Source organism: Coenobita brevimanus, chromosome 74 (assembly GCF_032717465.1).
Source record: "Coenobita brevimanus isolate Jiangsu-jjx chromosome 74, ASM3271746v2, whole genome shotgun sequence".
Taxonomy (NCBI): domain Eukaryota; kingdom Metazoa; phylum Arthropoda; class Malacostraca; order Decapoda; family Coenobitidae; genus Coenobita; species Coenobita brevimanus.
Window position 1 is genome coordinate 20,317,285 of NC_137027.1, and position 27,815 is coordinate 20,345,099.

Here is a 27,815-nt window from a genome sequence, read left to right on the forward strand (position 1 = left end):
GGAAGGATACTTTGTCTTTTGAAATGGAAGAAGAAATGTGGAAGGCAGGACACAGATCTGGCAAAAGGTTGTCAGTAACATTGGCTTATGGGTGTACATGAGTAACAGTGTCATCAGGAACTGCTTCTCACGTATTCTGAGAAGATTTAAACCATCACTTTAACATCGTATGACAGGTTTCTGCCCGGTGAGAAGCTCTCGTTACAACTACCCACCAGCGATAACGGTGAGAGATGAGCAGAATTTATGGCAGATGAGAAGCCTGAGTTTCACTACGCTCTTCAGTAAGTTGGATACGGTCATCATATCCGGTCTGTGTGTACTGATAATTACGTCCTATACTCTTTTCACGTTAACTGGCTCTCTTAACTGAGTAATAATGAGGCGATTAACGTTAAAATATGGCATTAACCAGCAAGAAGAGCCATGGAAAAGGCTCAGAACAGCAACACTGTACATTTCTGTCACTAAGCTACGTGAAATAAGCTATGAAAAACTTAATGCCAAATTAAAGTGAATTAGCTATAACAGGAAAACAAGTATCAGTGTGAGTGTTGTTCTGTGTTACAAAAGAGTTCAAAGGAGTGAAAAGGAAAGCAAACAGCAATAGACCTAATGATCCTTTTGAGGCTGTCTGCTACAGAGAATACGAGTACTATGATTGTATCCACGAGCAGAAGATAGGGACGGCAAAACAAGAAGGCCCCCACCTCCCACGAGCACCAAACCCTCTAGCCGAAGCCGGTAGGAAAATGAGAGAATGACCATCAAGCAGAATAAAAAAATAGCAATGGATACTTCATAAGAAACTCTATCTATCTATCTATATACCTAGGCTGCTTCCCCCAAGGAAAGGGAGGTAGCCGAGACAGGACGACACACTCCCCATTTACTCATCCATTCAAACACATTCATTCGCATCTTAGCCCCAAGGGGAGAACGGACAGATTCTCACAGCACCACACCGCACAAGGGTCAACTGCGCAATGCAATCAGTGACATCCGCAGCAGGGCCCGACAGCAGAGCTGGTTTACCCCTGCCACATCATAACAGACCCATCCCCTTACCCGCAACCTGACCTGACTAGCTGATCAGACCAAATGCGGGAGAATATCCCCTCAGGGCTGCGTCATCACTTATTCATTCACAATTTCTCTCCATTTATTTCTGTCACGCACAGCCACTCTTCCTTGCTCAACAGACATCCCTCTCGCACCCAGTGCTCTCTTCACACTGTCCATCCATCCTATTCGTGGTCTTCCTCTCAGCCTTACACCTCTCACATCAGATCTAGTTATCTTTTTCACCAATCGCTCATTATCCATTCTCTCCATATGCCCAAACCATCGCAACACCCTCTGCTCAACTCTACCAGCCATCTCCCGAACAACTCCAGTTCTCCTTCGCTCTTCATCATTTCGCACTCGATCCATACGCGTCACTCCACACATACTCCTCAGACACCTCATCTCCATTACATTCAAACTTTTCCTCTCTGCTACACCCATATTCCATGTTTCAGCCCCATACGAAGTATAACACAGTCGGTACCACAACACCCTCATACAACCTTCTCTTTACATCCATTCTAAGCGAACGACATTTAAACACTTTTTTCATTCCTCCCAGCACCTTTCCTACTTCATTTATTCTAAACTTCACTTCTGCATCTATTCTTCCATCCACAGCAACATGTGACCCTAGATATTTAAAACACTCTACCTCCTCAAGCAACTCGCCATTCAAAGCTATATTCATCCCCCTACCATCTACCAGCCTCGTACACTTCATCACTTTACTCTTATTCTCATTTACTTTCAATTTCCTCCTTTCACACACCCTTCCAAACTCCTCTACCAACTGTCTCAATCTCGCCTCTGAATCAGCCACCAGTGCAGTATCATACTGTAAACAGCAGCTACTTCAGATTCCACTCTCCACCATCAACATTCACCAGACTCAGACCTCCACCTAAAACTCTTGCATTCACCTCCCTTACAACACCATCCATGTAAATATTAAACAACCAAGGCGACATCACACATCCCTGTCGCAGCTCCACTCTCACAGGAAACCAGTCACTCACAGCATTTCCCACTCTTACACACGCTCTACTATTTACATAAAAACTTTTCACCCCTTTTAGTAACCTACCATCAAGTCCATACAATCTTAAAACAGTCCACAAGGCCTCCCTATCAATTCTATCATACGTTTTCTCTAAATCCATGAATGCCCAAAACACATCCTTGCCTTTCGCTAAATACTTTTCACACACTAGTCTCACAGCAAACACCTGATCCACGCATCCCCTCCCTCTCCTAAAGCCACACTGCTCTTCACCAATCACTCCCTCTGTACCCTCTCTAACTCTCATAATTAACACTCTACCATAAACCTTACCTACAACACTCAACAGACTTATACCCCTACAGCTAGTACATTCATACTTATCACCCTTGCCTTTATACAACGGGACCACACACGCACTTGCCCAGTCAATTGGCACCATACCTTTCACAAAGCACACATTCAACAATCTTACTAATTAGTCAACAATGGTCACTCCACCACCTTTCAGGCATTCCACAGCACACCCATCCATACCTGCAGCTTTCTCTGTTTTCATCTCCTTTACTGCCTTCTCCACTTCCTCCTTCGTGATCAAAGAATCATTCAACTCTCCCAACACATTTATTCCTTGCACCCTTCCATCTGCCACAATCTCAGCCACCCTTTCCTCCTTACTGCATTCATCTCAATCAACATCCTTCCATCCTCTGCTTTTACTCGTTCTTCCTTCCCAGACTCTCCCTTTCGCACCTTTTTCACCTCCTTCCAAAACATTTTCTTATTCTGTTGAAAATTCTCTGTAAGCCGCCTACCCCACCTCTCATCTGCTGCCACTTTAGCATCACGCACAGCCCTTCTCGCCCTATTCCTCTTTTCCTTATACCTCTCATATGACATCTCATCCTTCCTCTGCAGCCACACTTCATATACACGTCTCTTCTCAGCAACAGCCATACTTACTTCCTCGCACCACCGTTCCCTTTCTTTTCTTACACCACCACCCACACGTCTCACACCACACACCTCTTCTGCATGCCCCACCACAGCACTCTTAAACAAATGCCATTCCTCCTCCACACTGCCATTTTCCTGATCTTTCAGTGCGTTCCACTCATCTTTCAATTTCTCCTGATACTCTATCTTTTTCTCTTTTTTATCCAACTCACTTTCAAAACCTCCCTGCCACACCTAACCCTCCTAGCTCTCACCCATCTCTTACCTATTCTTAACTTTCCCTTCACCAGGTAGTGGTCAGACATACCTCCACCCTCCCCTCTCAGAACTCTCACATCCAACAATCTTCCTCTTACATTCCTAGACACAACCACATAGTCCAACAAAGCTCTATCAACAACCCTTCCATCCTCCTGTCTCACCCATGTATACTTATAAATATCTTTCTTCTCAAACAGCGTATTTCCAATCACCATCTCTCGCTCAACACACATCGCTATCATTCGTTCCCCATTTTCATTTCTTCCAGGCACACCATGCATACCAACTACACCTTCAACTGCTACATTTCCCACTCTAGCATTCATATCTCCCATCATTACCACATTCACATTCGCTCCAAAACTCTGCAGACACTCATCAACATTATTCCAGAAAGACTCCCTCTCTTCTTCATCACTTTCACTACCAGTCCCATATGCACTCACAAACACCTACAACTCACGTTCAAATTTCGCTTTCACCCACATCAGTCTCGATGACACCTCCTTCCATTCAATCACACACTGCTGTACTTCCGGACTCACTAACAAGGCCACACCTTCTCTTGCCCTTCCTCTATCAACACCTGACAATCTTCCATTCACACTTCCAAACATAGACTCACCCTTCCCTTTCATTTTCGTTTCACTCAAAGCTAACACATCGAACTTTCTTCTCACAAACATTCTTCCAATCTCCTCCCTTTTAGCCTCAATTGTACTACATCCACGCACATTCATAGACCCAATCTTCAGGGTACGGGGATAACTCCATCCCCCATCCCTTTCTCTGAGGGAAAATACTGTATTCTGTACTGTCCTAATCTGTGAAGGAAAATTAACACTAATTTAAAACAACTACGCTATTGCGGTATTCACTGCTAGTCTAAAAGAGTAAAACAATGTCTTTTTTTTTTTTTTTTTTGGTTTAATTTGCCATAAACGTGTCTGACTGGGGATTCAAGGCTAAACACTTATCTCAGGGAATTTAAATGTTATTACAGTACTCCTCTCTATCTCATTCTCAGGCGGTTTGTTTCCTTTGCTTACAACTCTGTAGTATGAAAACTGTTTTGTTCGTTTGACAGGAAACGTTTGCCAATAAAAAATTACATATCCAATACTTCTGGTGTAATTTGAACGGTAAATTGTGAAGCACTGATTGACTACCATACTGTCATGTCCCTTTAAAAAATCTGAGTACTTGAAACATCCTCTCATAGTCTGCACCTTGATAATGTAAAGAAACATAACTTTTCAAAACGTTCTTCGAATCGTTTGTTTGTTAATCAAGGTATCGTTTTTGTCACTCTTTACTGTACTCTCTATATATCTCTCTATATCTGTATCTCAATAACTCTTCTATTACGGCGACCAAAACTGAACACAGTACTCAAGATGCGGACGCAGTAAGGAGTTGTACTCAGTAAAAGAATGATCTCAATACTAGGTAAGTGTAATACAATGAAATAGAGCTGAACCACCATAGGAAAGTGTGTTGGCAGAATTGCTTACAGTCAGAAAACATTATCAAATATAAAGTGCCAATGAGCAGACCCACCATAGCTAAATGTAATTATGCTAATGATTATCACTGGTCAGGGGTTCTTAATGGATTTATTTCCGTTTGTTTCAATCACCACGTTTCAGAATGTTATGAATATAGACAAAGATTAATGTTTTCCATCAGTTTTATGAGAGAGGTCACAAAGCTACTGGCAGTAAAGTTTGTGGCTACCTTACAATGGTGCAGAGTGGTACATGGAAGATGGTGAAAAGAGCAATGCTTTAGATATAACTGAATAATGAGTTTCCTGCGCACTTGTTCCACGGTGTTCATTATGGATACCAGTGGTATAGCATGGCCGTACATCATGTCTTGGCACCTTCTTTATGACGGGTTGCGGACTGAATCATGGCATGTTCCCTCATTAATAACCTGGCTGAAACACTAAACATGCATTTAATGTCTGTATTCGTCCTAATACTACAATCGCGTTCTGGGCTAGATAAAGCTCAACAAGACTGATGGAATATATAATAAGTTCTATATTAACATCTGTTCATAACACATAATAATACTCTACATAGAAATGCCGTGCTCACACAGTTTTTCAAAGTAGTTCTCCCGCAACATTTAAGGTAATATTTTATAAGACTACTGTATCGTACAACAACAGTCGGTTACTCTGAACATATAGCACATACTTTGTTCCGTGTAATCATTTTACCACGAATTAGTGGCGATAATTATAAGTGACAGGAGCAACTTTATGTCACTCTCATCTACTGAATATTCCTCACTGACGTCTATGTGGGCGTTTCCCATTCAGGCGTACCATCTTCGCAGATGTGTCAGCCGAGTGGAATAGCCGATACCTGGCGTTCATTTGTGTAAAGATCATATTTTGACCGAGTGTTAAAGGAAAGGATATAATATTTTTCTGAGTCTAATAACTACAACTAGTTTCTTAGCTGTCGTTGGTGCTTCGGTGCGCTGTACTCTTGGCTTACAATAATTTGTTATTACTTGTGATGCGTAAAAATCCGAAAAAAAAAAAGATTAAGGGTGCAAAAATAGCAAGTCAGTACCTGGAATTAAACTAGAGAATACTAACGCCTGTAGAGAAGATGCAAAGTATGTTGACTTTATCTACATCTGGAAAGATATAGCAAATATAAATAGGAAAGGGATGTTGTCACAAATTAGCAATTATCTGTAAAACAAATGTAAATAGTAGTGCCTGGTGAAAAGTTGGTAATAATGGTTCGGTAGGGGTGATAACAGTAATACTTGATATAATTTATCTCAGTAATTTCAGTACTGTAGAAGAGTAATAGAACACTGACATTACTATGAATTGTAAATCAGGTGCATTGAGGTAATACAATTACCTTCGGAGTGGTGGTGGGGGAGATAGTACTATGATCGTACCATTTTAAAGTGGCGGTTTGGGTGGGGCACGAACCTCTGTACAGTGGTGCCACGTTTTCCATACTCGCGATGCCTCTCTCTCTCTCTCTCTCTTTCTCTCCTTGGGGGATGTGCATCACCCTAGGGAATTTTGTTTCTTTTATGTCTTATAAACTTGTGCTTTCATTTCTTTATCTTGTTTTTTATTATATTATTGTTTTACATATGACGCCAGATGACCTCGGTGTTACGGCGCCTTTTCATTCAATCATTCTCGCCCTCCTTCCTTCCCTCCCTTCATCTTTCCCTCAGCTTGACAATGCACTCAACACTGCCCCTTACCTGCCTTCTCTCTCTCTCTCTCTCTCTCTCTCTCCTTGGGGAGATGTGCATCACCCTTGGGAATTTTGTTTCTTTTATGAGTGACCTATAAACTTGTGCTTTCATTTCTTTATTTTGTTTTTATTATATCTAATTATGTTTAAAAATATTATTGTTTTACATATGGCGCCAGATGACCTCGTTGTTGTGGCGCCATGATATGTTTTCATTCAATCACTCTCTCCCTTCTTCCTTCCCTCCCTTCCTTCATCTCTCACTAAGCTGCACTAAACACTGCCCCTGGTCTGCCTCCCCCCCCCTCTCTCTCTCTCGTCTGTGGTATTTTAGGATACATTTTGGTTATTTTCTTTTACGTTATAATGTACATATTGTAAATTTGACTTTATTTCCACACCACCCAGGAGGTTAAAGTCTTGGCGCGTTTTTTTAAAGAGATGTCCCCAAACAGGCCTATTCCTCTATCCCTCACAGATGACCAGGTCGGACTGGGTGTGTGTGTGTTGCCGCTCACGAGGGTTTAATGTATATATTTTTTTTTTACTAAGAAACTGGCATATTTTTGCTTATATTCCTGCACATTATCTTATAATCATAATTGTGACATTATTACCAACCCCAGAAATACAGTAACAGCCAATAAAAGTGACTACTTTTTTTAAGCAACACTGTAAAATATTTATGCCATGTTTCTGTATTGCCGTATAAATATTTTATGCATAATCAGTTTACTGTTCTTTCATATATTATAATACACACGTTATCATTATATTCTTATGTGTTTATCTTATTGTGATGCCTATTACATATATCAGAGCCGTTCACATAGCGGGTATGGAACACGTGGCACCACTGTACAGAGGTTCGTGCCCCACCTAAACCGCCACTTAAGATTGGTACCACCATAACAGTAGCATCAGATGATACACACATAATAAAAAAACTTTGTCGCAAAGGTAGATTAACTCTTTTGATACTAAATGTTTTTTTTTTTTCAACGAAGCAAAAGGGAATCTACGTGCTCAGTTAGGTTATTTAACTTACTACGAGTTGAGGGAGAAATATACTAAACACTTGTTTACCAAGCTGATCAAAACAAACTGTGGAAGGTCTATGGCAGGAAAACATAGTCAAAGCAAAATAGAGCTCTACTCAGCAAACACGTGTTGCTACAGGGTAAATTGTTTTTACTTGTGAAATAACACAGAAACAGCAATTACCCTTTCATAGCACTCTGCACAGGGAAATACTTATAACTAGTTACTGCATGTTTTTATTTTTCCACGAACCCAATAACAGCCAACCACAGACAATCACACCTGACTGCCACAAACTGCTACATTGCGTTTAACAAAATGTATTCACACTAATGCACACACCAACACTCTGAAGCAGCTGTCACACGAAACTGAAGGTCTGCTGATATATTCACACAAATACAGTCGTTAACTCAAGATTGATCCTTGAAGCGTGCTGAGTAAGGACGTGTTGACGGATCAACTGCCAGACACGGAATTAAAGAAACAAGTAATAATGTTTAATATTTACACACTGCTGAGTTGAATGGGGTAGAGTTGCGGACATAAAGATTCACTTCATTCCAATAAATGAATACCGAGACAGTGAGCAATAACTTTTGAAACCCAAAGTTGCCATCTTCGGAACCCATCAAACTCTCTAGATTACTGTGCAAGGTTTTCACAACTCTTCAACTAAAATGTGATTTGATATTACTGTTTACAACTTTACCTTTATTCCCTAGCCGACTTTAACTTATGTGAACGATTCGCAGTGCCCTGACTTACTACAGCTCAAAGAAATACTTTGTCTGGTTCCAGCAGTTCTGTCATATAAATATAATTCTCTATCTGTTTGTGATTATCTCATACCTGTCTTTAGTTCACCGTTACTTCTATGTTTTCTGCAGTACAAATAAGATAACCTCTCTGAATGTACTTTAAATGCAAGCAGGTAACCTACCTGTTTTATCATTTGTAAACCCCTTCAATTCAGTGACGTAGTAATTTATCTATCTATCTATGTCTGTCTGTCTGTCTCTTATACAGAAGTGGAGTCTCTTTTATCCGAAATTCTTTTAATCGTAATATGCCAGTAACCATTTTACTAAAACGTTCTCATTTCGATTAACCGCAAAAATTTAAATCTATTCGAAAATTCAAACACGGTGGGCTTGTTTCACGCCACTAGCGTTAGTTCACGGTTGCATATACTGTATATCCCCTGCTAGCGAGTTGGCCACTCCCTCACCTGCATCCACCACCTCGGAAGATTTGAATGATGTGGGAGGTGATGTGGATGATGTGGAAATGATTGAATAAGGAAACAGAAAATATGAAAAAACAATTAGGTTTAAGACTTTATTTGTTCGAATTGCTTACAGTGAATTACGTAATTGTTTTGGTGATGGTTTATTTAAGTTTATTTGAGTGAAGATTTATTTAAGTTGACAGTTTCTATTACAGTTACAAAAGTGCAGTTACAGACGTAGTTACTACAGTGTATTGTTTTGGTGATGATTGAGTGGGTTTTGGGGTGCTGGTGCTGGTGGGCTGGACGTCGCCAGAAATGGGTGATGAGTGAGTACAATATTGTTCCCTTGTATCCTACATATTATTACAATATCTTTTATCAGAAAAAAATCGATTAAACGAAACTTTGAAAGTCCCATGATTTTCGGATAAAAGAGACTCCACTTATATATACAATATATATATATATATATATATATATATATATATATATATATATATATATATATATAAACAGATAGATTTGCCAGTCATTAACCCAACGGCTTCCAGAGTTCCTGGGCGAGGGACTGGGCTGGCAGGATACTAAGACTACCGCACTCCGCCTATCGGCTTAGTCGCGAAGCTCATTGGTCCCTACCCGGGGGCTCCCTACTTTACTGACAATTGAAAATTCCCCAGTTCCGTCCCATATTGAGGACACTAGGCTCCAATGGGAAAATATATATATATATATATATATATATATATATATATATATATATATATATATATTTATATATATATATATATATATATATATATATATATATATATATATATATATATATATATATATGGGGCCTCTCTGGTACAGTGGTAAAGTGTGCGTTTTCGTACACTGGAGAGCGAGGGTTCGCGCCCCGCCAGGGTAATAAACTTTGGGAGCGTTCTCTTGGTCACGAACTGCTTGGCGGACACAAAGGGTGCTGTGGTTGAACCAGTGACGCATACAGTAAAGTATGCTTGCACCCAGTCGGCTTGCGCGGGCCGATTACACTTGATTCACAGACTACACACACATCCAAAGCCACTCCAACACTACAATTACACTTACATGCACTTCTCACCCAACGTACAATCTCCACCAGACAGTCTAAGCCACTTGGTAGAGATACACTGGCTGTATCGTCCCGATTTCGGTCGGGATAGGCCGGTCTTGCAGTGGATGCTCAAACGGTTGATGATGATTTTATATATATATATATATATATATATATATATATATATATATATATATATATATATATATATATATATATATATATATATATATATTCTTTCCTATCCTCCCTCCTTCTTTCCTTCCATCCTCTTCTGTCTTTCTTTCTTCATTCTTTCCTCGTCCTTCTGCCTACGTCTGACTTTGCACTCCCTGTTCTTTCTTTTCTTCATTCTTTCCTCTTCCTTCTGCCTGTGGGTGACTCTAAAACTGAGTAACAAGCCAAATGATTTCCTGTACACCAGGAAGCCATTTATTACGCTGGGTGGTAACCGTATAACCAAATTTTGGCGCCTGGTGGTTTAGTGGATAACAGTGCTCCAATCAGACTGAGCCGGTGAAAGTTTATATCCAAGGGGTGGTTGGGGTTTATTGTTCACGTAATACCACTCTGGAATGAATGAGGCTGGTCACTCTCATCTTAAATGTCAGGACCAACTTACCTAGCCCCAGGCTTCGACGCTCCTCATGGAGGAGGATTTTCTTTGTATCAAGGGCCACATATCTCACTGAACAGGTAAGAAACAACACTCATGTTCCCCTTCACGACAAGACATCTCCCGCAGGCCCAGTTAAATCGTCTGATTTTTGCCTTGTGAAAATGAAAACCTGGGTACAGTGATAGAAAAGAGAGGAAAAAGTGCAAAAGTAGTTGAAAGTAGAGTGACACAAGGAAGAAAAGTAGTTGGTGCAATGAAGGCCTTGATAAGAAACAGAGGCTTGAGTGTTGCAGGTGCACGAGGCTTACATGAGGGAGTGTTAGTGCCAACTTTAACATATGGATGTGAGACTATGGTGTGGCATGAAAATGAAAAGTCAAGAGTAAAAGCAGTGGAGATGGGACTCCTGAGGAATGTATGTGGAGTACAGAGGGTGGATAGGATACGAAATAATGTGATTCGTGAAAGACGCGGAGTGAGGAAGTCGGTGGACACCAGAACTGTAGAGAGTGTACTGAGATGGTATGGTCATATGGAAGGAATGGATAACAATAGAGTGGTGAAGAAGGTATTTCTGAGCAATTTCGAAGGAGGGAGGAGGTGAGGTAGGCCAAGGAGAAGGTGGAGAGATATGGTGGATGAATGTGTGAGGAAGTGAGGTTTGGAAGTCGGTGAGGCTAGGGAACTGACAGGAGATCGAGCTGGCTGGATGAATTTTGTGAGAAGTGCATGATCAGGGATTTTTGGCACCCCATTTTAACATGGCAGTCTGGACTGACTCTGTCGGATACGATTATGTGAAGCTACAGAACGTGGTGAATGTTTTTGGTGTATCCGATAGAGTCAGGATTCCGGGGGCTTAAATGATGAGTGAATGGAAGCGTGGCCCATTGGTTTGGGCAATTTTGGGCTGTCTGGACATTGCTACTCCTCACCCTGCCCTTGGGTGGGAAAGGAGGTCCGGATGATGATGATGATGATGATGATGAAAATGAAAACCACATCCTCGGACTGAAGGGTTTATCCTCTTCACTGACCACATCATCAGATTCAAGGGGTGAATCTCTTTACTACGATGACACCGTAGTCATTTAATTAGCCCATCGTCAGACTTTTTCCTACAACTTAATAACGACCCGACCCCCAGTACTGTCAGGGTTACTGGAGGCTGCAACTGTCCCTTCAGTTTGTAAAGCCTCTCCTAAGCAAAATCAAATAAATGAGAGGCAACAAAAACAAATGCAAACAAACGACCGTCGTACTGAAAGGGTTAAATGCAGCTCAGAGCCAGATTCACAAACACACATCAATCATCTCCGTCTTGTGACTCTGATTTAATTATTTATTTATTTATTCCTTTTTTTTTTTTTTTTTTTTTTTTTTTTTTTGCGTGCAGGGGAGCCATGGGACATTAGGTATGTCCTCTCCTTGCCCTTGCTGCGTGAACAAGTATGAGTTACAAGAAAGAGTTGATCAAAAGTCTGTCCGTGAATCTCAACCCCAGGGAAGTACTTGCAGGGTACGAGTATTTGCTTGCTTATTTACTTATTTATAACCCATTTACTGATATTCGCTGCTGTGCTTGTTATTAGCTTACTTATATCTTGCTTACTGTTATTCACCACGGTACTTAGGGCTTATTTACTTACTTATCTGTATATCTTACTCACTTGTCTATATATCTTACATATTAATGTTTATTATGATCCTTACATCTTACTGATATAAAGTATACACCTTACTTACTTGCTTCTGTACTTACATCTTAACTACTTCCTTGTTTACTTCCTTGCCTCCTACTGATACTCACTGCTGTACTTACATTTTCCTGCTTGACATATCGGACCTGAAACCTCTCGTCACTGCTGTACGCCTGTGATCCCACCGTCAGGAGGTGGTAGTCACGCCGCCTGATCCACGACACCTGACAGGCACAGAAGGAAGGTGGATCAATAACACAGCATCTGAAGGCACACAGATAAGGGGATCAGGAAGTAACATGATACCAGAAGACACAAAGGTAAGTGAGTTCTGAAAGTAACATGATACCTGAAGACACAAAGGTAAGGAGGATCAGTAACAATACCTGAAGGCACAGAAACAGGGGAATCAGTAAGTAACGTGATACCTGAAGGCGCAGAAATAGGGGAATCAGTAAGTAACGTGATATCTGAAGGCACATAGGTAAGGGGGATCAGGAAGTAACATGATACCTGAAGGCACAGAAAAAGGAAATCAGTAACATGATACCTGAAGGCACAGAATTATGAGAAACATTAAGTAACATGACACCTGAAGGCACAGAGGTAAAGAATTCAGAAAGCAACACGACACCTTAACGCAGAGATAAAGGGATTACCACTCAGTAAAAAAGGTGGGATTTAACAAAAGCAGGAACGGTAAGAACAGTTGAAATAATTGTCCCGTCGTCCGATCCACACAGATGAAAGCACAGATGTAAAGGGGAGAGTAACACTACGGTGTTACGAAAGAAGGAACAGTAGCACTAAGAGGAACAGTAGTGAGAAGAGGAAAAGTAGGAATAACAGGAACAATGGGTTAAGTAGTAACACCATCTGATCAACATGCCTGAAGCCAGAGAAGGAGGAACGATCAGTCAGTAGCAAAGGTAAGAAATCTCAGCAGCAAATGTAGTATCAGTCAGTAGCAAAGGTTGGATTAGACAGTAACAAAGGTAGGATCAGTAGGCAGTATGGATATGATAGCTCGGTAACAAAGGTAGGATCAGTCAGTAACAAAGGTAGGATCAGTCAGTGACACAGGTAGGATTAATCAGTAACATAAGTATGATTAGTCAGTAACAAAGTTAGGATCAGTCAGTTGCAAAGGTTGGACCAGTCAGTAACAAAGGTGGGATCAGTCAGTAACAAAGGTGGGATCAGTCAGTAACAAAAGCACGATCAGTCAGTTGCACTGTTAGGACTCCATATTATAATTACAAATCATAATAGATAGATAGATAAACAGACAGATAGAGAGACAGATAGAAGCAGGGAGTCAGATGATGAGAAGGTATTGTGTCTGCGAGAATCGAGCAATGCTAAACATGCTTACACACTCTTAACTCAAGGAATGCTTTATAGGCACACGACAGTGCCTAGTGACCATAAACACACATACACACATACTCACACACAGGCTTCTAGAACTTTCCACTCACAAGGAACACACGTGATACGTCTCCTGTTTCACCAGAATTTAGGAAAGAGAGGGCAGAAAGAAGCTAGCCATAGAACAGACAGGTCGCAGGGAGAAGGGCTTAGCAACTTGAGAGAGAGACAGAGAGCGCGAGACAGAGAGATAGCTAGCGGGACTCTACTTTATACTTCGCTCTGTGTGAGAGACTTGTTAATATTTCCAAGACAAATAAAAATAGTCCCATACTATTCTTTACCTCTCCTGTCACTACATGACAAATGGGAAAGAAGATTAGCTACTCACGAAGCTACTCAAGTATAACAACCGCTCGTCCACAAGTCTAATATATATATAACTCAACTACAAGTAACCACAAAGGAGTTACAAAGTCTGTTATGACATTTGGTAGCAGCGAACGTATACGAACCTCGTCTACGAATCAACAGTGAATTCCTACAAAATATCAAGATTGAAAACAAAAAAATACCTCTCACAACCAACAACTTACAACCAGCTCCTGACAATTCTCTCCAACCAGCCCCCTCCGTCTCCACGATCATCACGCTGATGTAGCAGTGATCACACAACGTCTTGCCAGTAGTTTAACAAGTACTGATACAAACAATCTTGAAATTTCTACGACGAACCAACGAACTACAACCATCTACAATCAACTACAAGTAACAACTCTACGAGTCGTCTGTATAATCTTCTACACGCACCTACAAGTAGAGGCAGTCTTCATCCTACAACGAGTAAATCACAAGAGAAAAGGACCGAGAAAACATCGACAAAGAAAAACGGAACAAACAAACGAAGAGTGAGACACGACTCAACTCACAACCACCAGACCTCACCCTCCTCTCTCTGCTACATCCACTCAACTCCCGACCCTGACGCAGGAGTCAAGAGGTCAAGACGACGAAGCAAATACCAAGTCCATATTCACAACTCATCTTACTCACTCGTCTTCACTCAAGTTACTCATCGCTACTCATTTACTCACAACAGCTACCAGTGTGGGAAGTCGACGTCATCATGCGTGCTTGCTGAAAAGACGCCACGTCAGTCAACTCACCACCTGCACCATCACTAACACCATTCCCACCACGGTAAAAATTAGTGAGTTACATAGTTACTTCATTTATACAATACACAGTGATAGACAATAAGCTTCTGCACAAACATATAAAACGTGCTGTATAGTTACAGCTTAAATACACATACTTACTTCAGTTATCTGCATAACTCAAACACTAAATAATCACCAACAATAAATATTTTACACTGTATATATTCATTCATTTATTATAACTTTTATTTACTACCAACGAGTGTTACCATTTATACCTACATAAAATACGTGTTTCATATATACAACTATACATTATTACATCTACAAGTGATAAAGAAAATATACCGTCACAGTTACTCAGTGAGCGATTAAAAGAACTGTATTAAACATTTATTAATTAAAGCTACCTAGGGGAAACATATAAATTAAGTTACAAGGTAAACTAGAGAAAAAAAAATGGCCAACACAAATGACGTTAGCAAGAGTGAACATCTTCAACACAATCGTGAAGACAATGATTTCCACACAGTGCTGACACACATATTACCCACGATAGGTACAAGTGAACAACAAGTCAGTGTATACAGTTAATACTGTATATAGTGTATATATATTTTTTATATAAAATAACAAAATATGGGACTATATAATATCATTTTCAATAATATCTGTGCAATATAAACTAAACTTTAAAAAAGTATCCCAAGGAAATTAGCCAGTAATTATGCAACCATGAACAACATAGAAAAAGCGTACACAAGCGAAAAAAAACAAACCATAGAAAATCAATACATACAAAAAAAAAAGAAAAGAAAAAAAGAACGAAAGAAAGAAAGAAAGAAAAAGTAAGAAAGAAAAAAGAGAGAAATAGAGTAAGATCACATGACAAACAAATGAAAATAAGTGTAAGTGTTACTACATATGCCAAAATACCACATAAACTACAAACAAAAAAGCATATTGTTGTCTCCACAAGCAAGTGGCATGACACATCATATCATCGACCGCAGCATATGTTAGGACTGCAATTATTACAATTATGTAACGACAAACGATTGCATTATGTTACACTTGCTACAATTATGTAACTACAAACGATATGTAACAATTATGTAACTCCATATTATAATTATGTAACGACAAACGATTGCATTATGTTACACTTGCTACAATTATGTAACTACAAACGATATGTAACAATTATGTAACGACAAACGATTGCATTATGTTACACTTGCTACAATTATGTAACTACAAACAATATGTACCATTTATGTAACAGTTGCATTAACAAGATGTAACTTTTATGTAACTTTAACTACAATTACGTAACTACAAACGATATGTAACAATTATGTAATGACAAACGATTGCATTATGTTACACTTTGCCAATTAACAGTTGCATTAACAAGATGTAACTTTTATGTAACTTTAACTACAGTTATGTACCTACAAACGATATGTAACAATTATGTAACAGTTGCATTAACAAGATGTAACTTTTATGTAACTTTAACTACAATTATAAGGCCAAGACACTTATGTAACAGTTGCATTAACAAAATGTAACTACAATTATAAGGCCAACACAGTTATGCATTTCACTACAATAACCCAAGTACATACTGTATTACAGTTAAATAATTTACTTTAATGCATTTATTCAAATATGTATACAACTTGTTTAAAATGTAATATTACTGAATAATCACTATTTACTATAAATATTATATGTATACAATATTCATACAATTATGTTACTTTTACAATATTATGTATTTCACTTAATTAGCTTATAAGTTCATTATAATGTGTATAAAATATGTATTAATATGTTATGACTATTAACTGTCGATGGTACGCCATTTTCGCGTGACCGAGCAATATGTTAGGACTCCATATTATAATTACAAATCATAATAGATAGATAGATAAATAGATAGATAGAGAGACAGATAGAAGCAGGGAGTCAGATGATGAGAAGGTATTGTGTCTGCGAGAATCGAGCAATGCTAAACATGCTTACACACTCTTAACTCAAGGAATGCTTTATAGGCACACGACAGCGCCTAGTGACCATAAACACACATACACACATACTCACACACAGGCTTCTAGAACTTTCCACTCACAAGGAACACACGTGATACGTCTCCTGTTTCACCAGAATTTAGGAAAGAGAGGGCAGAAAGAAGCTAGCCATAGAACAGACAGGTCGCAGGGAGAAGGGCTTAGCAACTTGAGAGAGACAGAGAGCGCGAGACAGAGAGATAGCTAGCGGGACTCTACTTTATAATTCGCTCTGTGTGAGAGACTTGTTAATATTTCCAAGACAAATAAAAATAGTCCCTTACTATTCTTTACCTCTCCTGTCACTACATGACAAATGGGAAAGAAGATTAGCTACTCACGAAGCTACTCAAGTATAACAACCGCTCGTCCACAAGTCTAATATATATATATATATATATATATATATATATATATATATATATATATATATATATATATATATATATATATAACTCAACTACAAGTAACCACAAAGGAGTTACAAAGTCGTTATGACACACAGGTAGGATCAGTCAGTAAAAAGGTAGGATCAGTCGGTAGTAAAGATATGATCACTCGGTAACAAAGGTAGGATCAGTCAGTAACAAAGGATCAGTAAGTAACAATGGTAGGATCAGCCAGTAACAAAGGTAGGATCAGTCAGTAACAAGTGTTGGATCAGCCAGTAACAAAGGTAGGATCAGTCAGTAACAATGGTAGGATCAGCCAGTAACAAGTGCTGGATCAGTCATTAATATGTATATAGATGAAGGGAGCAGCAGTTATCAAAAACAAAAAATAGTAGGAATCAAACGTGACTGGCTGAAGGTAGTATTAGAGGAGCAATATCAGCAACAAGCACCGCAAAACTAGTCAATCCAATTCACAGAAGGTGGCTGTATGAAGCGTACACTCCCACGGAAAATGCGCTTAATACTACAGACTGCCCTAAAAAGATGTCTGGCATTCAATGAGATAAACTGTTCAGAGGTGCAGATAGCTTCCTTAACTCCTCTAGGCTTCTTTCTCCTCCTCCTTCTCTTCCTCTTCCTTCTGCTCATTCAGTTCCTCCTCCTCCTCGTCCTCTTCCAACTCCCTTTTTTCTTCCTCCTCCTCCGTTTCATCATTCTCCTCCTCCTTCTCTTCCTCGTCCTCCTTCTCGTCCTCATCTCCAAGTCCATTAAGTTACACAAAAACCTAATTACAAGTTACATGAGCGTAGTTGTCTGTCTGTCGCTACGCTAAGGGAGGGCCAGATGAATAATGAATAATGCTAAATTCCTTTGACTGGCCTAGTGTTTATCTCTGCTGAACAAAATCGTCAGGAGTTGGTGGTAATAAATTGTTTGAGTTCTGCAAGCTGTTGTCAATAGTTTCTGATGATGATGATGATGATGATGATGATTCTAGTGTAAAGGTTGACCAAATTATGTTTTCTGAGTTAAGAAATTCGGTATTAGTGAGGATAAATTTAAAGGTCTGAGTTCTAACATTGCACGATAAAAGAGAAGACAGCGTACGAGTTCCCTCTGATGATTAAGGTCGTTAGGAGTTCGTTATAATGAAAATACAATCAACAACAAAAGTCATGTAGTCTCTCTTGGATTTAAAATGTGATCCTGGTGAGTCCGACGCAAAACAAAACTGATGACACTGATCTGTAGCGTCAGAGAAATCACAGGTGTCAGTTGCTGTTGACCTACGAGGCTGATGGTGAAAAGTCAGTGGTGAGAAAAGAAGGGATGATGACACGACTTTTGTTGCAAACTACTGAACACAGTACGAAAACTCGGTCTCTGTTGCGAAGTCGTTAAAGAGCTTCATTCATATATATTCTGTTAACTTCGTAAAGCTATTAACTGCTAAATGAAATCGTCAAAAGTTAGTGAGTAAACAATCATGTACGAGTCTCGGTGAAATGCATTTGCGTGCTGACTTTACATCTTTTTGGTGGAGGCTGATTTTTTTTTCTTTGTCAACACTCTCACCCCCTTACCCCCACCCCTCATCCTCATCCTTTATCCCTGGTCCCCTCAGCCCTCTACCTCCCACCCCTTACCATTACCCCTCACCCCTTCTTCCCTCAAATCCACACCCCTCGCTCCCGCACCTCCCATCTTTGCCCCTCACCCCTACTCCATCGCCTACTATTACCTCTAACCTTCATCCCCAGCCCCTCAACCCATGCCCTTACCATTTCACCCTCAGCCCTCATCTCCCATCCTCACCCCTCAGCTCCCACCCTCACTCCTCACCCTTCACCTCCAATCCCCACCCTCACCCTTCATCCCCCAACCTCACGTATTACACTCCTCACCTCCCACCCTCATCCCGTACCCCATCAACGCATCCTCCCTTCCGTTTCAGTCCCATATTTTCCAAGTGCGACAGCCGACAGGGAATTTGGAAATGTGTGAGGTGATGTCTTCCAAAAGTTGAATGTAATAGCTTTGCTGGGGTAGGAATAAAAATGTACCCCTCCATTTCAGTGTCGTATCTTTCATTTTACTCTGTTACATCAACAAGACTTTTATTAAACGTAGAATATATTTTTAGATCTGGAGAGGCTATATATGCCTTTGTGTAATAATTTCTGTACTGGGAAGCTCTCCTAATTTGATTAAACTGCCTGGTACCAGCAAGAATATAGTAAAAATAACGTCTTTGGGGTACAATGGTTAGTGATATCACGTGATGGAGTTAGTGAAAGGTGTCTACAGAGTAAGCATACTTTGGTATCTTTAGGCGTAAAGTTGTCGTATCTCCATCTTGATGTTGAGCTGTAACTAGAGACTAACACTAGAATATTATGCTGGTACGAAGAAGTGCTATGGCTTCTCATGCCAAAGAGATACAGGACAGAAGCTGCAAAAGGACGAAACTCTCCGTCTAGTTAAATGAACTAAATATTGTTGTACACATCACCTCCCTGCCGTAATCCCTTTGTCTCGATGACGTATGTGTTCTCTCTTGCCGCTTATACACAATTTTATTCGGTTTGGGAAATTTTGTTTAGAACTGGAGGTGGGTTAGATACAGCCTTCACCTCGACGACCATAAACTTTACCAAAATTAATAGAATCATCTGTACGTAACGAAAATAGAATAGAAAAGTACGTCATCGAAGTGAAGAGGTTAATCATGTGATTGGAAAGACTAAGGTGAATATAATCTACTGGTAGTAAGAACAAGACAGAGGACATCTTTGATAGCAGCACCCACTCCTACAGTATGGTATGAGGAAAGAAATAATTACCGGGAGTTCCCACCCTCAACAGCCTCTGCTTCAAGTGAAGATGGTCTACTACTGCGCAAAATTTAGTGTGCCTACGTAAAAATTATGATGTAGTTCCCCCTATGGACAGTCTCACCCCCAGTGGGGCGTGACCATCAAGGATCCAACCCTGCCTTCAATATAGCCGGGATGAACGTCTACCAATATGTAAAATTTCTTGTTATTCGGTTAAAAACCATGACCGACCGTGCATTACGGCTATGGCCAGTGTTCCAGGGGGCCGCTCCTCCCCCACTCGCTCTGCCTCGCCCCTTGTGGGTCTGCCCTTTGGGGGTCTCACCCTGCCTAAAACTCGTCCCCAGAAACGATCCACCGTTGTGCAAAATATGTTGATAAATAAAAAGCTTTGGCATTGTCCCCCCTGGGGACCATCACCCCATCTGTAGGGGATGGTCAGTGGGAGGTGAGACCCCCAGTGACCCACCCTGCCTAAAATGTGGCCGGGGTAAACACCCACAAATATGCACACTTTCGTGTCCCCAGGTTAGGAATTATCGCCGTGCATAATGGCTTTTGCAGCAATCGCAGGGGGCCGCCCCCTCTCCCGTGAGGGGCGACCATCGGTGTTTCCACACTTCACAACACATGGTTGGGTGAACAGTTATCGATAAGCAGGACTTTGGCCGAGACCACCGAGAGCCTCCATGCTTATTATCTTGCGCGGGTGAAGCTCCTCCACTTTCAAAAATTCGTGTTCCTAGGTAAAAGGCCGGACCGTGTCGAACAGCTTTGGGTAAAACACCCGGGCGTCGCCGACCCCTCCCCCCCTTCGGCTCTCTGGCGTCCATCATGAAAGAAACCCATCCTGAAGGGAGGTCTATTAATGTGCAAAATTCGTTTTACCAACATTCCTCCCATAAGGCTTGGATGCCATTTTTAAAGTGAGGGAGGGAGGTATATTTGGCCACCTTTGTGCATGTGGCAAAAGAAATATTTCATGAAGTGGCTTGGTACTGATTATTGAGGCTGTTTTTCACAGAGAAGTTTCACCCGTGGTAAGTATATTTGCCTGGCGTTTGCCAAACTATAAAATTCTGGAAGTAGCCAGGGTAAAATCTTCCATTTTTAGAAAGATTAAAACTTAGGTCCTCAGCTATCAATTAAGGAACAATCTCTGATGCTCGATGTATTTCCTGTTTTGGCTTCTTATCATGCCTGAAAAATTTAACCAAGTTTGTCGACTTTGGTTTCAGATTTTTACCTCCGCAGAAACCTTCAAATAACTCCGACACCCAACAAAGAATTTCAGGATTTGCAACGTGCTATTTAATCAGCCCGCACCGTCACAGTGCTTCGCAAGACGCCTTTGGAAGCGACGTCGTAAAGCAACCGTGATATGCGTCGTAACCTCTCGGTGTATGAAAGCGGGAGATAGGGTGCGCCGCCATCCTCATGTCCCTAAACATAGAGCATCACACAAGCGCCTGAAGATAAAGTTAAGATGCTCTATATAGCCATGATATTCAGTAAGGTTTTTGCATGATAGTGTAGTAAGGGTCTGGTGGGCAGAGAATCAGCTATATATGTACAGAGTCAGTAGGGTGAAAGTGCAAGAAAAAAGAAGTTAAGTTTCATAACTTCCTACTTTCTCATTCCCCTATCCCAACTCTTATATACATTTTTCTCCCTTCTTTTCTTGGGTGAGAGAGAGAGAGAGAGAGAGAGAGAGAGAGAGAGAGAGAGAGAGAGAGAGAGAGAATGTCCCCTAATATTCAAGCAGTCAAATTCACCCTAGATGTTTAATTTTGCATGAAAATACTGCAGGGGTGTTGTGGACAGACGGATTTTCCGTGCAGGGAATAGTAATACCGGTATGTTCTTTAACGTTTCCTACCATAATATAGATCTCTTACAATAACATATAGCTCTTACCATAACATAGGACTCTTACCATAATATAGAGCTCTTACCATGATACAGATCTCTTACCAAAATACATATCTCTCACCATAATAATAGAGTTCTTACCGCAATATACAGCTCTTACGATAACATGGGGTGCCTACCATAATATACAGTACAATTCTACCATAATACAGAGCTCTTATCATACTGCAGAGCTCGTACCATAAAATATACTGTATATCTTACCATAAAATGGAGTTGTTACCAAAATATAGAGTTCTTACCATATTATAGGGCTCTTACCATAACACAGAGCTCTTACCATATCACTGAACTCTTACCATAATATAGAGCTCTTACCATAATATAGAGCCCTTCCTATAACACAGAGCTCTTACCATAACATAGAGCTCTTACCATAACATAAAACTCTTACCACAACACAGAGCAACACACACTAGCCTGAAGGGATACCTGAGGTGCTCAAAAAGGCCATGAGAGTATGACAGGAGTGTGGATGGACAATGATGAGCTACATGGAGTGGATAGTTTACGGGTGTGGTAGGCAGGATAGCATGCATCACTCCATCACCTCTCTCAGTAAAAAGGGTGGTTTTATCCAATGTGCCTCTGGAGATTTCTTTGCATCTCTTTGTTTACGACTCAGCCCCATTTTCTTGTCGTTTAGTGAGACTCCCTAGCGCCTCTCCTTTAAAGATTTATTTTACAAACTACCCACTAACATCCTCTTATCTGCTTTTTATATCTTTTTAATGCTGACATATACTGCAAGAATAACACACAAGAATAATGGAGCAGAATCAGAAATATGAAGGTAAGGAAGTGGTATTAGTAAGACTCCTAACTGCACGATTATACCTCCCTCATACTGCACGTTATATCCAGCTATCATCCTGTGTGTTATTAACTGAACCTATATCGTTAGCAAAGAGATATAAACAACACTGGGGAAAATTTTAAGTTATAGTATGCAAAATGAATCGCTACGGAAGTGGTGTCACGAACTCTTCAATCTATGTACAATAAGACCCATACAGGAAGACATACATGCGTTTGGAGGTAAAGCCGACAAGTCTCATAAAGTTTTCAGTCACATTTCGACATGAGTTAGAGTGGACAGAAGGACAGACTGTATTATGGACAGGACGAACTGCCAATAAAGATAACGGTGAACACATCCGCTCATGTCCCTTACCACATAAAGCAACAAACAAGCCTGCAGGTAATAAAGACATGTTCAGTAAGGTTTTGCGTGAAGATGCTGTAAGGGTGAGTACAAAGATAAAATATTATACAGAGAAGATTGGATTAATTATTTTTAATGTACTGCCGAAAAAAAAAAAAAAAAAAAAACTCTGTACTCCTGTCTGTCAGGAGTGAGGAAAAAAATCCGTAGATTTTCCCCAGGAGTCTGTGATTGGTCATAACATCTGAGGTGAACTAAGCACCTTTTTTGAAAATCTTCTTGTTAAATGTGCATATATATTACGATCTGGAAGAAATCAGTAACAAATTTTCAGTGATTGTGATCGCATCGGAGAAAATAAAGACGATGGTTTAAACGCTTTTCTTTTTAGCAATGATGAGACGTGGTATTCCGTCAGAAGATGCGAGTACTGACGAAAGACACTGGTAAGTGTTTGAAGTATCTCTGGAATAGAGAATGGAGAGCACTTGGCTGGCCTGATCATTGTATCCTGAAATTTACGTCCAGTAATTGGTAACTTCATAATGCTACGGAGATGTTTCACTGCTTTTTATCCAGAATCAAACTATGTTTACTCAAGAGCGTCGAGCATTCTGTCACTTGTGACAATCATAATTTTGATATGAAATGGTAATAGATGAACATTTCCGGAGATGTTTGATATCTGAGCTAAATGTACCGGAGTACCATTTAGCGATTTAATGACATACTGTGTAATTCGTGCATACAAAAGGTTATTGTTAATGTATTATAAAGTCGATAGTTCTACGCATACTCACACGCAATAGGTCACTGTAATGAGTAATTACAACACTGGCCAAAAACTCTGCTTACACCATTGCAGAAGTAAATGCTAGTGACGAGGAGGAAGGAAAAATTAGCCGGGTATTACCTCGTCACGGCGTTACATTGTCAAAGCGTCCAATAAATACCTCATCACTGGACAAGCTATATATTATCCATTATTAAAGTATGATCATTTTTATGGAGGGGAACTAAATGAGAGCATATTTATTAGCACAGAATATACATTTTCGTGCATTAAAGGGAAGCAGTAAGAAGAACACTGGACGGAATGAAATGGAATGAAGACAACGAAAGCAAAAAAGGCTGACGCGTTTGGGCTGAAAGGATTATTGCATAAAGTAGAAAATCAATCACTGAGAATGAAATGCTAAAAAAAATCAAACAAGCAAACAAACACGGCTCTTTGCTTCCTTCCTCCTCCTCCCTCCCTCCCTCCCTCCCTCCCTCCCTCTCTCTCTCTCTCTCTCTCTCTCTCTAAAAAGAAATGGACGCCTCATTCTCCCATCATCCTCTCTCTCTCTCTCTCTCTAAAAAGAAATGGACGCCTCATTCTCCCATCATCCTCTCTCTCTCTCTCTCTCTCTAAAAAGAAATGGACGCCTCATTCTCCCATCATCCTCTCTCTCTCTCTCTCTCTCTAAAAAGAAATGGACGCCTCATTCTCCCATCATCCTCTCTCTCTCTCTCTCTCTCTAAAAAGAAATGGACGCCTCATTCTCCCATCATCCTCTCTCTCTCTCTCTCTCTCGACTTTCTTCGTAACCTTCCAACATCATCCTTTCTCCTCTATCCCCTTTTCGGCTTTGGCTTACATCTCCGATTCTTTTTTTCTCTCCTGTTCGTTCTCTTTTTTTGCGTATACAAAGAAATGCAGGCACACACACACACACACACACACACACACACACACACACACACACACACACACACACACACACACACACACACTCACTCACTCACTCACTCATTCAAGCAAAAATAAAGAAAGCGATAGAATGCTTCACATGTAACTACCCAGGAAGACATGAGAATATAAACAAGACGAAAAGACGTAACATTTTTCAGAGGCAAGCAACGGGAATTAAAAGCCTTTCAACCCAATGATGTATTTTTGCTGCATTCACAGGGGCGGCCAAATTCAGTGTTCATCCCTGACTGTTACTCACATGTTTTACTTACATATTTAATCCCTCAACAGGTTACAGCGTGTTTTCAAGGGAACGTCCATGACCTATGGGGAAATGTTAGGGAAACGAAATGTTACACATCCACCAGGTCCACGTATTAGGCAGGCTTGGACACCCGAGGGTCGCTTCCCAGCGTGGTGGGCAGCCATTGCGGGTTCCGGCCAACACCGATATGCATGCTGATATATATATATATATATATATATATATATATATATATATATATATATATATATATATGTGTGTGTGTGTGTGTGTGTGTGTGTGTCTTACAGGGAATTTGAGTAACCAGTGATTTCATGAAATCCCTAGTGAATTCGTGAAATGAGTTTAACTGGGATGGGTTAATTCAGGCTGCGGTTAGGTTAGACTGGGATAACCTCGGTTTAGTTTATGTTATGTTAGGCTATGTTAATTAGATTATGTTAGGCTAGGTTAGGTTAGGTTACGTTAGGTTAGTTTAAGTGAACGCTTAACATAACTTAGCATTCATCTAAATTAACCTGACCTAACCTAACCTAACAAACCTAACCAAAACTTAACCTAGATTATCTCAGCCTAACCTAACCGCAGCCTAGATTAACCTAACCTAAATTAATCCATCCCAGTTACAACTCACTTCACGAATTCACTAGGGATTTCATGAAATCACTGGTTTCACAAATTCACTAACATATGTATATATTTATACACACAACAAGTAGGAACATGAAATTTAACACTACGGCAGACCTCACCTAACACCAGGTTCTAGGCAAGGTAGAACCCCCAGGGACTGTCTCCTATGGGGAAGTGAGTGATGAACTGGCGGTGGGGCGGAGGTAATAGGCTAACCTGAGACAACAAGCACTGTTTTTTTTTTTTTTTTTATGTGAGGAAGAAGGAACCAAAGGCAACAAGCCTGCAAAACTATTCGTTCCAAGAGAAAAACAAAATACAAGTGAGAGCCAAATTCAAGATCCGATCATTTCCAGATGCCTGGACACACTGCGTTTGAAAAACTGGAGATCATAGTAAGTTGGAAATACAGACAGAGGAAGACAGTTCCAGAGTTGACCTGTTGCATAAATGAAGGACTGGGAGTAACGGTTAACTCTTGCATTAGAGAGTTGGACAGAAAAGGGATGAGAGTTTGCTCCTAGACGGGTGCTACGTGCCCGTCGTAGGGGTGGAGGAATGCATGCAGATAGTTCAGAGGAGCAGTGACCATTGAAGTAGCGATAGAAAAGAGATAAAGATGCAACAGTGCGGCTAAGAGACAAAGGTTGAAGGGAGTCAGTAAGAGGAGGAGAGTTAATGAGGCGAAAAGCCTCTGACTCCACCCTATTGAGAAGAGCTGTATGTGGGGAGCCTCCCCACACATGAGAGTTGTACTCTACACAGGGGCGGATAAAACCCCTGTATAGAGTCAACAATTGTGCAGGGGTAAAGAAGGAACGGAGTCGGCTTAGCACATCCAATCTCTTGGAAGCAGATTTTACAAGAGAGGTAATATGATCTATCCAAGACAAGTTCCAAGTAAATGAAACCCCAAGCATGTTCACGGATGATGCAGGATTAAGCTGAATATTATCAAACATTAGTGGGTATACCTGTGGAAGATTTTGTCGGGTTGATAGGTGCAAAAACTGAGTCTTTGATGCATTAAAAACAACAAGATTATTTTTTACCCAAGATAGAGATATGAGCCATGTCAGACATTAGGTGTGCCATAGCCTCATCCCTTGTTTGTTGAAGTAACTGCTGAGATGGACGTTGCGGGAATCGAATGGAAAGGTGAAGGGTGGAGTCATCAGCGTATGAGTGGATAGGGTTAGATGTACAGCTTAGAAGGTCATTGATGAATAAAAGGAAGAGAGTTGGTGATAGGACAGAGCCCTGAAGAGCACCACTGTTAATAGATCTAGGAGAAGAACGATGGCCGTCTACAACAGCGGCAATAGAACGACCAGGAAGGAAGCTAGAGATGAAGGCACAGATAGAAGGATAGAAACCGTAAGAGGGCATTTTGGAAATTAAAGATTTATGCCAGACTCGATCGAAAGCCTTAGAGATGTCAAGTGCAATGGCAAAGCTTTCGCCAAAGTCCCGAAAGGAGGATGACCAGGAGTCTGAAAGGTAGGTGAGAAGATCGCCGGTGGAGCGTCCCTGACGGAACCCATACTGACGATCAGAAAGAAGGTTGTGATAGGAAAGATGCTTTAAAATTTTTCTATTAAGAACAGACTCGAAAACTTTTGAGATACAGGATGTTAAAGCAATTGGACGATAGTTAGAGGGTTGGGAACGGTCGCCCTTCTTTGGGACCGGCTGAATGAGACCATACTTCCAGCAAGAAGGAAAAGTACAAGTTGACAGACAAATGGGTGTGCTGATGGTTGAATTAAGATCTTCTACAAGAGGACTATGAATGGAAAAACAAACACTAAGACTCACTCACACATACGGTGTACTGTATATAAGTCTTCTTTCGACACTGGTAAAGGAGGAATTGGATGAAGAAGACGAAGAAGAAGAAGACGAAGAAGAAGAAGAAGAACAACAACAACAAGTATCAAACTGATACGTACTGGCTACATTTGGGTCATCAATAACACTACCCTAATCGCCAAACATCCATACTTCTGCCACTCTGAACTTCATGGACTGTGTT

At 40.5% G+C, this 27,815-nt stretch overlaps 1 protein-coding gene across 1 annotated transcript in view; it reads right to left on the bottom strand.

The window, feature by feature from the left end:
• LOC145407798 (igLON family member 5-like) overlaps positions 1-27,815 on the bottom strand; it is a 113,204-nt gene that overhangs the window by 23,910 nt on the left and 61,479 nt on the right. The window contains exon 3 of the mRNA XM_080278661.1: positions 12,335-12,436. Within this exon, the coding sequence (XP_080134787.1) occupies positions 12,335-12,436 (102 nt within the window). The remainder of the gene's footprint in view (positions 1-12,334; positions 12,437-27,815) is intronic.